The sequence below is a fragment of the Galeopterus variegatus genome, unplaced genomic scaffold (assembly GCF_000696425.1).
Source record: "Galeopterus variegatus unplaced genomic scaffold, G_variegatus-3.0.2 Scaffold2649, whole genome shotgun sequence".
In the NCBI taxonomy this organism is placed as follows: domain Eukaryota; kingdom Metazoa; phylum Chordata; class Mammalia; order Dermoptera; family Cynocephalidae; genus Galeopterus; species Galeopterus variegatus.
The window spans coordinates 83,649-97,993 of NW_007728760.1; the positions used below are offsets into that span (position 1 = coordinate 83,649).

The window sequence follows — 14,345 nt, forward strand, 5'->3', positions numbered from 1 at the left end:
CGCCAAGCTGGGGAACGGGCCACGCAACTGTCAAACGAAGCCCACCCGCTGCTTGACAGTCCCGAAGGTGACAAACTTTCCCCGCGCGGGACACTCACCGGTTGCCTCAGGATCGCCACTACAACTCCCAGGAGGCTGCGCGGCTGACCGGGCAGCGCCCTTCCCAGAATGCAGCACAGCGGCTTCCCTATCCAGTCCCCTCCTTCCTCCGCTCCTCCTACTTTTCTACCCGTCGACACCCGGGAGGGCCGAAGGTAGGGTGCGGGAGGGGGATCCCGGGCCCTCAGCGTGTCTCGTCTGGCGCCGGGAGGGGGACGGGGCGGGGAGTGAGGAGAGAATGGGAGGACGAAAGGGAGGGGAGGGTAAATAGTGGGCCAGGCAGGAAGATGGCGGCGGCAGCGGAGGTGTGAGTGGACTCGGGTCTCTGCAGCTGTATTTTCTCCTCTTCCTCTGCTTTTCCTTCCCTGTTTGAGATTGGCATCGAAGGGGCTGAGTTCGGGTGGCGGCGCCGGGCGCAGCGCAGCGGTCACGGCGACGGCGACGACGGCGGCTGACGGCTGGAAGGGCAGGCTTCCTTCGCCTCTCGTTCTCCTTCCCCGGTCCGCTCGGTGTCAGGCGCGGCGGCGGCGGCGCCGCGGCGGGGGGACTTCGTCCCTCCTCCTGCGCCCTCCCCCCTCAGAGCGGGCACTCCTCTCTTCGCCATCCCTCGACCCTTCACCCCTGGGACAGGGCGCCTCCTCCGGCGCAGCTCAGGGAGCGGGGGCCGGTCTCCTGCTCGGCTGTCGCGCCTCCATGTCGGATAACCAGAGCTGGAACTCGTCAGGCTCAGAGGAGGATCCGGAGACGGAATCCGGGCCCCCTATAGAGCGCTGTGGGGTCCTCAGCAAGGTGAGCAACCCGCGGGGCTAAGAGCCCCCTGCCCAGACTCACCTGCCGCCGGTTGAGCCGCTGAGGGCATGGGGTGGGGCTGGGCGGCAAGCACGGACAGTCCGAGGGCTGGGGCTGCGGAATGTAGAGGGGTGCGGGGCTGAATACTGCCGCAGGAATGCCTGGGCCAGGGGTGGGGTGGGGGGAGAAGGCGAACTGTCCTCCTCGCCTACCCAGGGGCTCGTCAGCGGCGGCCGAGTACCGAGGAAATCGTGTATCCACCCGGGATCTAGTTTGCGAGGCGATGTGCGCACGGGAAGTTGCGACCCAGGGCGGCAGCTGTCCCGTGTATAGAAATCTGGGGTGGGCAACGGCCGTGTCCGAACTAGTGGGCGTGGGGCGGTTCAAATCAAACCTCTTAAATGAAATTAATCTGGAGATGCCGAGCAGAGTAGGGTTGGGGGAGCTCTGCTGTTCAGACAGAAGCCGGGGCCACTCGGCTTGGTGCTGAAATTTGAGGCGGTAAACTATACCAGGTTAGATGTAGTGAGAGAGACATGAGTGTGGAGGACTTTTGTACTTTTCCCCTCACGCCCTACCCCACTTCAGAAAAGAGCTATTGAATCGGCACGTGATGGGGACAAGAAATATTCATAGTAACTTGGAACATGTAATGGAGACTGACCTTTAGTCCAAGAAGAAGAGCATTATTTAATAATATATTTTTGCAGTAAGGGATCCAGTGTAATGAAAGGACATTTTACCTTTTCTGTAATTTTTAAAACCCATTTTTCAAAATTTTAGCAAAATAGATAGTCATCTGTAGGACAGTAGATGGGTGATTTTTTGGTATTACATAGTGTGTTTTTTTGTTTTGTTTGCTTTTGCTGTGAGAAGATTCACACAGCCTTTCTGACTTCCATCTTCCTAACTGTTAAACTTTTAGAAATGGCTGGAGCTAGCAGTTAACTTGGAGAGGGGGAGCTGGGGCCAGTAACTCAACAAACTGGTCATAAGATACTGGGTCATGTGCAGCCACTGACTATTAAGAAATCATCCTGTTTCCAGTATTCCATACCTTGGCAAAGCATTTGGATATCACTTGTGGAATCGTTTCATATTAAGGTTTTATAATGTCTTTAGAAAGCTGATGAGAAAGGGCCTAGGAAAGGTATGAGTATGTCAGGACTAAGATTTTCAAATGTTAACTTTCATTTCTATAGCAGAAAAATTATGGTGTGTGAGGATATTGTGATCATTCTTGAAGTATCAGTTCAAGGATTTCAGTGAAGTGAAGCTCCCCAGGGTTTCTTTAGATTAAATGTATCTTATAATTTAAAAATTTGTACTTGAACAGGTTGTATAATTGTATACGTTTTCAGACGGGAATAGTTATGAAATGAGTTTTTTGTTTCTCAATGATTCTGATAATTTCATCACTTTACTCATTAGATGAGAAGCAGACGGCCATATTAGGTTTTTTTTTGGTGGTGTTAAGTATTTTACAAAATCAGCTGTACTTTTGACTTACTGATTATCACTTTTGGGGGGGAGTGGAGTGACTGGTGGAAAAAGTATCCAGTGCTCTGAGTATTTACTGTATACAGAATAGTGTAGCAGGTATATTGTAGAACAAAAAATGGAAAGATTATCTCCTCAGTATTTAAAAGCATAGAAATATATTTGACCACTTTTATGGAAGATGAATGGCTTCAATTTTGACTGTTGCTGCATATGTAGAATCAACAGGAATAAAGCTTTTGGTATTATTTTTAACAGTGATGAGGGAAATTTCCTATTTAACAATTTATGGTTATATATAATATTTTCTGGAAGCTTTTTAATACAGAGTATTTTATATTGAATATATATACTCATACTGAGTAAATGTTTTTAAGTTTAAAGTATGTATTAAATATTTGAGTCCCTTGTATTCACTTGGTAATTTAAACAAGAGTTAGAACTCAGCATCTGTTCTTTTCCTTCTATTGGATATAGATAAGTCCCATTACCAATTTGTTTTGTTTCTTACCCCTGCCCCAAAGTGGAGTGGATCTGGACTGGGAGGTGGAGGAATTTATATTAGAAATATAATAGTCCAAAGGCTTTTTTTCTATATGGTAATCTGAAATACATGGAAATATCTATGAAGCATATTTCTTAGAGAATCACTTCTTAAGGGTATAGCTTCCAAAAATACTGGCTAGACAATAATTCTAGGTGGTTATAACAAATATTAGGATGGATCATGGTTGGGAAAAGACTCATGCCTTAGTAGGACCTGAGAGCAACTAAGCCTGCATAAGATAAATCTCATTCCACTTCTTGTGAATTCCCTCCATCTTTTGTGGTAATTTACCTTATCTTCTATTTCTGCACATACCTGTTGGCTGAAATTCTGTCCAACTTTACGAGTCCATCTCAAATACTGTTCTTTCCATAAGGCCTTTTCTTATTTCACCAATAATTTAAGATCTTTTTCCATTGAACTCCTGTAGCATTTTGTTTGAAACTTGCTTGTGACTCTTATTCTAAATGTATTTTTTTCTTTTGAATTTGTGCCAGATGAACTCTTGGCAACAGGAATCTTTGATTCTCCTTCATTGTCTAGCATATTGACTTGCCTGTATTTGTTAAATGGAGAAGAGTGAGGGAACCTTATGAGAGAAAAGAAGGCAAAAACCTGTCTTGCATGTCTAATAATAACAGCTGACATTTACTGAGTAAAGGGTCCTGAAGCTTATGTGTAACTTGGGTCCTCTATAAGATATTAATGTACAATTACAGATACACACTTGCTGGGGGCCCTTCCTATTACTTTGAAGGGGTTTGTTCTAGTGAGAGATGCTGAAAGTTAAGCTTCATTAGCAATGCATAACTCTGCCGCAAACTAAGAAAATACTGTGGGCCAGGTACTTTTCTAAGTCTACTCTTGTTTAACCTTAACTCTAAGAGATAGAGTCTGACAAAGAATGAACACATAGTGGTTAAATAACTTGACCACAGTCACACAGTTACTAGCCTTATGAAGGGTGGTAATTGGGAGCGAGATGGGATTGGTGTATGGAAGGTCTTGAGTGCAAGTCTTAATTTGTATGAGAGGCAATGGGAAGTTGTCCATGTACGTTTTGGGGCTGGTAACTTGATAAGATTAATATGTAAGTAAATAAGCAAATATGCTTTATAAGTAAGATTATGTAAGTTATGGAAAAGCAGGAAATACTAGAGATAAGGTTATTAAGCCTCCTCAGGAATCCAGGAACCTGATAATTTGATTAGAATAATTGAAAATAGCGAAGAGGAGGCAATTTAAGGGTTTAATATGAAAGAAAGATGAGTGGGACTTAAGATTGAGAAGGAACAGTCGGGTACTGAGTATCTTCTATGACTGTGGTAGGTATTTTCATTATTTTATTTAGCTATTCAAACAACAGGCAAAGAAACTGAAGCTCACAAAAGTTAACCTGTCAAAACTCTCCTCGTACAAGTTGTAAAGTAATTGGGTCTGTTTAATCCTATGTCCACTACTCTGTTCATATAATACACTAATGTGAGCCAGATTTGAGTCTGTATAACTGCAGGAGTAGCACTACAGCCAAGGAAATAGGGACATTAGGGAAGAAGTTCACCTTATGGGAATTTAGTTTTGTATTTATTTCAAGTCAGTGTGTAAGTGGTGGTAAGTCAGAAGCAGTTAGAAATAAGGAAATGGTGACTAGGAAACCCTTAGAATGAGTTAAATTGTTGGCAAGGGTGAGCTCTCAGAGAGGGTTGTAATGATGGGGCTTAGAACATTTAAGAGTGGAACCAATCTCAAACATGCTGATTAGGGAATAGGAAAATACAGATTTCTTAGTGGGTAAAGAGCCTGAATCAATACAGTATGTTATACCAATCCATTTTGAATTAGTTTTTGGAATTAGCAGATAGTTTTCGTAATTGTCTACACTTAAAACACCAGAGCATAAAGACGTGCAAAATTAAGTATTCCCATAGAGGTTACATTTCTGCTTTTGCCAGTTTGATTGTGATCTTCACTGTGCAGTAAGACTTTAGCAACATAGAAACCATTTTTAAGAACTAGAGACAGATAAGCCAAGTATGTTTTCGAAAACCAATTTTATATTTGTATTATTACTCTTGGGTTTGAAAAACATACCTTCCGAGAAACGTGGAAAATGAAGTAATCATTTTAAGTATGTATTATTGAGTTCTGTAGAGGAAAAATCTAAGTTGATGTAGACTTACTACAGATTAACAATCTAGTATTTTTACTTTGTTGTAGCTATGACTATCATAAATTTTTATATGGGAATAACTTACAACAAAAAATAGAGTTTTGGCAATGATCAGCTTTGTACTTCTGTTGATTTAGAAGGCTTCATGCAATACTTGGTGTAGGAGAATGAGAGATTATGTAACTGAACATACACAAGAGTATATCAAAAAGTTCATGAGGGCCGAGCCCGTGGCGCACTCGGGAGAGTGTGGCGCTGGGAGTGCAGGAGCGCTCCCGCCGCGGGTTTGGATCCTATATAGGGATGACCGTGCGCTCACAGCACTCACTGGCTGAGCGTGGTGCAGCCGGTCACAAAAAGGACCAAAAAAAAAAAAAAAAAAAAGTTCATGGAAAGATTACTGTTATCTTTTAATTTTACTTTTAGTTTTCTAAATGTTAGAAGAAACTGTTGTATTTTATTTATCTATTAATATTATAAAAATTCCTGAAAATTATTATACAATCTAGAAAATATCAGCTTTTTACTCTTTATAATTATTTTACTGTTTATGTTTATAATTGAACTTTTCAACATTTTGGTTTTAAAATTAGATTGCTGTTTGAAAAAGTTTGTATTTTAAATTTCTGACTCTTTTTTTTTTTTTCCCACTCCCCTCCCTCCTCCTTCCCACCCTCAGTGGACAAACTACATTCATGGGTGGCAGGATCGTTGGGTGGTTTTGAAAAATAATACTCTGAGTTACTACAAATCTGAAGATGAGACAGAGTATGGCTGCAGGGGATCCATCTGTCTTAGCAAGGCTGTCATCACGGTAAGTTCCTGTTCTTCCTCATTCAACAAGTATTTACTGTGCATCAGCTGTACACCAGGAACTGTTCTAGGTATTTGGGATACACCTGTGAACAAAATAGAAAGAAATCTTTGCCCTTGTGGAGCATACATTCTAATACATTTTTCCATAAAGTTATTTTAGAGTGCTTATTACTACATACTATTGTCTTGTATAGACAATTTAAGGGCTTCAGAAAAACGATTTTAGAAACCGTCATATCTGATGAGATTGGGACAGTGAATAGGTTATTGAAAAAGTTAAAGCAGGAAAATTACAAGAAACAAAATATACATATCTTAGCATTTAAAAATTTTAACTTAAAATATACAATGTACTTCAAAAATAGAATTAAAAGATAATACGATCTGTATCCACGAGAAGAGCTAAAAGTTTTTTAAAAAGATAATATGAATCTTTCCATGAACTTTTTGAATTCTCATATAAATATATATTTATTTGCCAACTTTTTTTTTGTCTTTTTTCGTGACCAGTAAGGGGATTGCAACTCTTTGTGTGGTGTCGCCCACACCGCGCTCAGCCAGCCAGCGCACTGGCCATTCCTATATAGGATCTGAACCTGCGGCGGGAGCGTCGCTGCACTCCCAGCGCCGCACTCTCCCGAGTGCACCACGGGCTGGGCCCATTTATTTGCCAACTTTTTGATGTAGAGCTAATGCCATCTCTTTGTGGAGCTGAAGTTGAGAGAAGTTGTTCTTGTGTAAACAATATCCATAAAGCATGATCTGCAATTTCCAGTTTGGTTTCTCTAAAATGGAATAAAGCTTAAAGATACTTTTGAAAAACCCTAAGTATAGACTCTTTCTGGCTTTTTATGATTTTCCCTGATATTTTGCAGTTATCTCACCTCTGTCTTATTCAACACATTTTAAAAGAATAACTCACCTATGTTGAGTCATTCTACTTAGTTTACATTCAACTAAGTTTATATAGAAACATCTGTTCCTTTTTGTACTTGTAGTCCATAGACTTAAGTAATGTTTAATTCAGTTTTGTAAGGACCATAACAAGTAAACTGGCATAAACAAACTGACTTGTTAAGCATGTAACTCAACTAGTGGGATCAGAACAAACAACTGACTTGTTAAGCATGTACAACTAGTGGGATCAGAAGTGTTTGATTACACAAAAATAGCATACTAGTTAAGAGTGGTCAGAATACCATAGGCATATTTATTTTTTTCTTTTTCTTCTCAAAATACATTGTAGTTGATTTTCATGCCCCTTTACCCATTCCTCTCTACCCCCCTCCCCCACAGTGTATCTGTTCTCGTGACTTAAATAGTTCAAGGAATTTTCGTGGTTATTCTGTCTCCCTCTCCCTTATTTGTGTGTTTATTTATTTATTAATTTTTAGCTCCCACAAATAAGCGAGAACATGTGGTATTTCTCTTTCTGTACCTGACTTCTTTCATTTAGTATAATTTTCTCTTAAGTCCATACATGTTGTTGCGAATGGTAGTATTTTGTTCTTTTTTATAGCAGAGTAGTATTCTATTGTGTAGATGTACCACAGTTTCCTTATCTGCTCATCAGATGATGGACATTTGGGCTGTTTCCAGCTCTTGGCTGTTGTATATAGAGCTGCAATAAACATTGGAGTACAGGTATCCCCTCAGCATGATGATTTCCATTCCTCTGGGTATATTCCCAGCAGTGGAATCGCTGGGTCATATGGTAGATCTATATGTAATTGTTTGAGGAACCTCCATATCATTTTCCATAAAGGGTGCACCATTTTGCAGCCCCACCAACAGTGGATGGGAGTTCCTTTTTCTCCGCAATCTCCCCAGCACTTATCATTCTCAGTCTTTTGGATGTTAGCCATCCTAACTGGAGTGAGATGGTATCTCAGTGTGGTTTTGATTTGCATTTCCTGGATGTTGAGTGATACTGAGCATTTTTTCATGTGTCTGTTGGCCGTTCATATATCCTCCTTTGAGAAATGCCTGTTCGGCTCCTTTGCCCATTTTTAAATTGGGTTATTTGTTTTTTTGCTGTAAAGTTGTTTGAGTTCTTTGTATATTCTGGATATTAATCCTTTGTCAGATGTATATTTACCAAATATTTTCTCCCACTCTGGTTGTTTTTTTACTCTGTCGATTGTTTCTTTTGCTGTGCAGAAGCTTTTTAGCTTGATGTAATCGCCATGGGCATATTTAATAAAGGGCAAAAAAAAAAGATGTAGGCTAAGGCAGAATAGTTAAATGAAGGTCAGTTAAGGGAATGATTGTAGTTAAAATCTAAAAATGGGTATGCTAAAACAAAAATAATTACACATTTTATTAACTCACTCAGAGAAGTTACATTTTCTTATGATAGAACTTACATTACTAATAAAAGTAAAAGGTATACTTTGAATTTCTATTAATATCTAAATCTGACTTACATATATTTATGATATGTATTTAAGGAAAATCTTAGTATTTTTCCATCATTTTTCATACATTCTCTCCCCCCCTTGAATAGTCAAAGTTTGAAAACAAAAACTTAGTTGAATATTAAGTTGGAAAAACATAGAGGACTTATTTGGAAGTGCTGATAATGAAGCTACTACTCTCCGTTCTTAGAGACAATTTTAAGGAGATATTTTGAACAGAAAGCCTCGGTATTTTGGCAGATGTATGGTACATTATAGTATGTTTTGAAATTGTACCTAGTTTAATATTTTGTGTGTTTCATTTCTCTTTTGAGATAGATCATGATTCATGTTGGGATGGACTAGTGAATGGAAATGTGCTTTATAATCTTGAAATGTGTTTCCTTGGCCTTTCTGCCTCTTCCCTTGTTTTGTGTATTGTCAGATGCTCATTAGTTGCAGTGCTTTACTCTGAAAATAATATGTTGATAGTTGATGTGAAAATGAGGAGGAATGGAATTTTATCTTTATTGTTTCCTCAATAGTAGTATTCCTAGAGTACTATGCCAGTTTCTGTAGATTTAAATGTAGTTATTCTGTCTTGAATTATGGACTATAATAATAGTGCATGGCTTATGTGGAGAAAAGAAAAATTTTAATAAACATTAACATTGCATCTTTTCAGGAGAATAGCAATGTTCATTGTAGATGTTTTTTGTTATAGCTGTATTTGCATGTAGACCTTTCATTGTGGTATGTAGTCAAAAAAATGAGTAGGAAAATGAAACAATTTGAATACTTGGAAAGGAGAAATTTGGAATTGACCAGTGATAGTATTCACAAGGTAAATTGTAGTAGAGAAGTAAAGTAGTAGAGAAGGTAAAAAAGATGAATGAGGCAGCAGAATCTGAGAGGTGGTCTTAGGTACAATGAAATGGATGATATGGAGACACACATGCATTTATATTACCAACCTTCTTTAATTTTTAGTCTGTTCCTTACTCTGTGGGTTATATATTTCAAGGAAATTACAAAATATAACGGAATTTGGTGAGCTTCTCAGAAAGTTTGCAAAGAGAATAGGTACTTTAAATAAAATTGTAATATTAATATTCTTTGTTAAATAGGAATCACTAGCTTTTTTTTTCTTTAATATGGGCTATTGCCTATATCACTTCATCTCTGAAAACAAAGAATAAATAGTAAAGTTGAATTTTTTTACATGGCACCCTTATGAAATTGATAGTATTCATATGTGAAGAAATCCAGGCCTGAAAAGTTGTGACTTTACCATAACCATTTAATACTATATATTAATTGTTGGTGGACCTAGTGTCTGAGCCCACCTTTTTTGAAAGAACCTTATTGTTAAATTCACTCTTATTTTAGTTTAACAATTGTCACTCTTAATTTATAAAAACTATGTTCTTTAGTTATATGATAATAAATTGGGTGAAATAATTTCAAGGAATAAAGTATTTACTGAGAGAATTTATTCTTTAGTATGAAGGGATTGGGAGTAAGTAGGTGAGAAGAAAAACAGTACTCTTTCACTTTGTCTTTGTGATAAAATAGCTGTCTGTATATAGAATAAATGTTTGTAGAAAGTAAATTGAATTTCTCAATCATTTAATTTAATAGTTACTTGCTTAAGACCCAACCCCTGCTGCAAAGCTTGTTATATAGTAGATATATAAGAATATGTTATTTGTAATTGCTTCAATCAAAAGCAAATATTTATAGTGCACTTAAATTGTTCTTTATTTTAAAAATTCTGTTTTTTAAATAAAATGCACATAATAAAAAATATAATTCATGACATTAAAAAGTTTAAAATTACGTGCTTCTCTTTATTCTTAGTCTTTCATTCAAGAAACAACCAAAGTTAAATTTCTGGCCATCCCTTCAGAAAATTTGAATGCCTAAACAAGTGTTTGTTTATATCCTTCATTTTTATTTACACAAATACTATCATACTAAACCTGTCATTCTGTACCTTGTTTTCTTTTAATGTCTTAGATGTTAACTACTATATTCTGTTGAACTGAATGCATGTATCATATCTTATTTAGTTGCCACTTCTGTGTTCTTGGACATTTAGATCATGTCCAATTTTGTTTTGCCACAAGCATTGTTGGAACAAACACATATACTTTAGGGCTGGCCAGTTAGCCCAGTTGGTTAGAGAGCAGTGTTATAACACCAGTGTAAAAGGTTCAGACCCCGTACTGGCCAGCTGCCAAAAAAAGAGAAAAGAACACAAACAAAGGTACTTTAAAATTTGTTTTTATTTATTGTCAAATGCCCTTTCACAAGAGTACCACTTTTTACTCACCAGTAGTGTATGAGTGCCTCTGTTTCCCCATAGCATCAGGTATTGTGGAAGCTGGGTTTTGGCAAATGTTAAAAATATTTGTCAAACTGCTAGATAAAAATGGTATCTTATTATTTTAAATTGCATTTTCTACTTATGAGGTTGACTAACTTCATATAGTTCTAGCCTGTTTATATTTCTTTTTCCTCTTCCAGTTGCTTATCTTTCTTTCTTTCCTTATTGATTTGTAGAAGCTCTTTATATGATAATCAGCCACTTGTCATATTTATTGCAATATTTTCCCCCATGTTGTCATTTGTCTATTTCTTATTTGCTTGTTTTAGAATCTTTTTTAGGCCTTACAGAAATCTTAAATTTTTACATACTCCTATTGACCTTTTTCTTTATGGCTTCTGTATTTGTTTTATGTTTAGATAGGTGTTTCCACCTCAAAGACTGCATTTCTGTATAAATATAATTATATTTTCATCTAGAAATTACCTTTGAACTTTTATTCCTGTGGAAGTTTAAGAGGAGATATGGGGTAAATAAGGGTACTTCAAAAAGTTCATGAAAAAATAGAATTAAAAGTAGTATAAATCTTCCTGTGAATTTTTTGAGGTATGCTTGTAGCTTCCCCCCCGCCCGCCCCCCCAAAAAATGACTGCTCATGTATTCTGTTATCATGAATTGAATAATTTACTTTTTCATCACTGGTTTGAAATGCCACTTTTATCATATATTACATTCCCATGTGTATTTGAGGTTGTTTCTGGACTCTCTTCTGTTCATTCGATTTGTCTATTCCTTGTTGTATCATGTTTAAAATTACATTGCTAGTATTTCATCAACCAATTCCTAAACTGTTAATTATCGTTTTGGAAAAATAAAAGAAGTGATTTGTTTGTAGTTTCTGAAATTAGGAGATGTTTTATAAAATAAGTAGGTAGAGATTTTTGGTGTAATGGAAGTAGCAATGTCTTTAGAATTGGTTTGCCTAAGTTCTGTTGTCTCAGGTCTTATCTCAGGCATCTGACTTAGTATATCTAATAACTTGTAGAACCTTTTAAAGTACCAAATAAGTGGAATTCCTATTATTCTCATCATAGGTTGATTGTAGGGAAATTTATTCTCCAATTTCATATTTTAATATTTTCAGATGGAAAACTAAGAAGTGGTAAATGTTTACTGCCCTATTAAAAAAAAAAAAAGTAAAGTAAAGCCAAATAGCTCTTAGGTAAGTAGGGGTCGCAGGAGGAGAAGTAGAAAGATCCAGTAAAATTAAAGAAGCTAAGGAGATTTAAAAAAGCAAGGGAAGGAGATGTTCAAAATTGAAGAGAATCATAAAAATAAACAAATTTTAAAGTGCCAAATGAAGAATAGTCAGATATAAAATAAGAAATTATATTATAGAAATGATGTTCAGCACATCGGATATTACCAAAGATGATTAGTGCCATAATAGTCATTATAGAAGGGACTCCAGATTAGTGAGAAATCCAACTAGTAGGTCTTTTATCAAGTGCGCAGTTTTACTATATTGAAATGTATCATTGAGGCCCTTCACTGACTCACATTGCAGGTACCTCTCCCTACCCTCTGTTGTTGAGCTCATCGGCTGCCCCAGGTTCACAGCTGGAAAGCAGTTTGCCTCAGGATGAATTGTACCTTGAGTTTCACTCATATCTTAGTAAGATGATATTTAGATGAGACTTTGGACTTAGGCATTTGAGTTGATGCTGGATAGGTCAAACTTTAAAGGGGCTTACAATTAGCCAAAGCAATCTTGAGCAAAAAAAATAAAGCCGGAGGCATTAAACTACCTGACTTCATTAGGGTGCCCATACCAGCAAGCCGCCAAAAAATAAAAATAAAAAAAATACTGCAAATCTATAGTAACCAAAACATCATGGCACTGGCATAAAAACAGACACATGGACAAGTGGAACAGAAAAACCCAGGAATCAACCCACATACTTAACAGCAACTGATCTTTGACAAAGATATCAAGAACATACACTGGGGAAATGACAGTCTCTTCAGTAAATGGTGCTTGATGTCCATGTGTAGAAGAATGAAAGTAGATCCTTACCTCTTGCCATATACCAAAATCAACTTAAAATGGATTAAAGACTTAAATGTAAGACATGAAACTATAAAACTCCTAGAAGAAAACATAAGGGAAACACTTCAGGTTATAGGACAGGGCAAAGATTTTATGAATAAGATCTCAAAAGCAAAGGCAACAAAAGAAAAAAAAAATAAATGGGATTATATCAAACTAAAAAGCTTCTGCACAACAAAGGAAACAATCAATAGAATGAAAAGACAACCTACAGAATGTGAGAAAATATTTACAAATTATACATCCAACAAGGGGTTAATACCCAGAATATGCAAAGAACTCAAACAGTAAAAATAATAATAATAATAATAACAGTAATAATAATAATCCAATTTAAAAATGGGCAGAGGAGCTTAATAGACATTTCTGAAAGACATACAAATGGCCAACAGCTACATGAAAAAATGGTCAACATCACTTATCATCAGGGAAATGCAAATCAAAACCACACTGGGATATCATCTCACCCCATAATAATAATAATCCAATTTAAAAATGGGCAGAGGAGCTTAATAGACATTTCTGAAAGACATACAAATGGCCAACAGCTACATGAAAAAATGCTCAACATCACTTATCATCAGGGAAATGCAAATCAAAACCACACTGGGATATCATCTCACCCCAGTTAGACTGGCTGATATCAGAAATATAGAGAATAACAAATGCTGGAGAGGACATGGAGAGAAAGGAACCCTCCTACACTGTTGGTCAGACTGTAAATCAATATAGCCATTATGGAAAACAGTATGGAAGTTTCCCAAACAACTACAGATAGAACTGCCATACGATCCAGAAATCCCCCTACTGCATATATACCCTAAGGAACGGAAGTCATTATGTCAAAGGGATACCTGCACTCCCATGTTTATTGCAGCTCTATTTATAGTAGCCAAGAGAAGGAATCAATCTAAATGTCCATCAATAGCTGGATAAGGAAAATGTGGTATACATACACAGTGGGATACCACTCAGCCATAAAAAAGAATGAAATTTTGCCGTTCACAGCAGCATAGATGAGCTTGGAGAAAATTATGTTAAGTGAAATATGCCAAGCATAGAGAGAGAAATACCTCATGTCCTCACTCATAAGTGTAAGGAAAGAAGGAAGAAAAGAAGGGAGGGAGCGAGAGAAAGGAAGGGAAGGAAGGAAGTTTGTAATAATACATTGAACTTTCAGGAGAGAACATAACTGGTTTCTAGAGACAAAGAAGTGGGAGGAGGAATACCAAGAGATGGGTTAACAGACCCAAAATGGCTAGTTAAGAAAAATAAGTTCTATTGATGTACATTTGAGCTAGGCACCTATAACTAACAATAATTCATCTGCATGTTATTGAATGACTAGAACAGAGGAGATCGAAAGTCCTTAACACAAAGAAATGATTACGTTTTGTATTGATTAATAGGATAATTATCCTGACTTGATCATCACACATTGTACACAGGTATTGATACTCAATTCTGTACCCCACAAATATGTATAATCAATTATAGTTCAATTTAAAAAGAAAATGTGTCAGAACAAAAGGAAAGAAAGGAAAATACAAAGGGACTTCAAAAAGTTTGTGGAAAGGGCCAGCCCCATG

General features: G+C 37.3%; 1 protein-coding gene across 2 annotated transcripts in view; it reads left to right on the forward strand.

The window, feature by feature from the left end:
• The first annotated feature begins 368 nt into the window (after window positions 1-368).
• Window positions 369-14,345, forward strand: part of COL4A3BP (collagen, type IV, alpha 3 (Goodpasture antigen) binding protein) — a 144,489-nt gene continuing 130,512 nt past the window's right edge. For both annotated transcript variants that reach the window (XM_008582502.1, XM_008582503.1), the window contains exons 1-2: window positions 369-888; window positions 5,785-5,919. In XM_008582502.1, coding sequence (XP_008580724.1) covers window positions 793-888; window positions 5,785-5,919 — 231 coding nt within the window. In that variant the 5' untranslated portion in view covers window positions 369-792. The remainder of the gene's footprint in view (window positions 889-5,784; window positions 5,920-14,345) is intronic.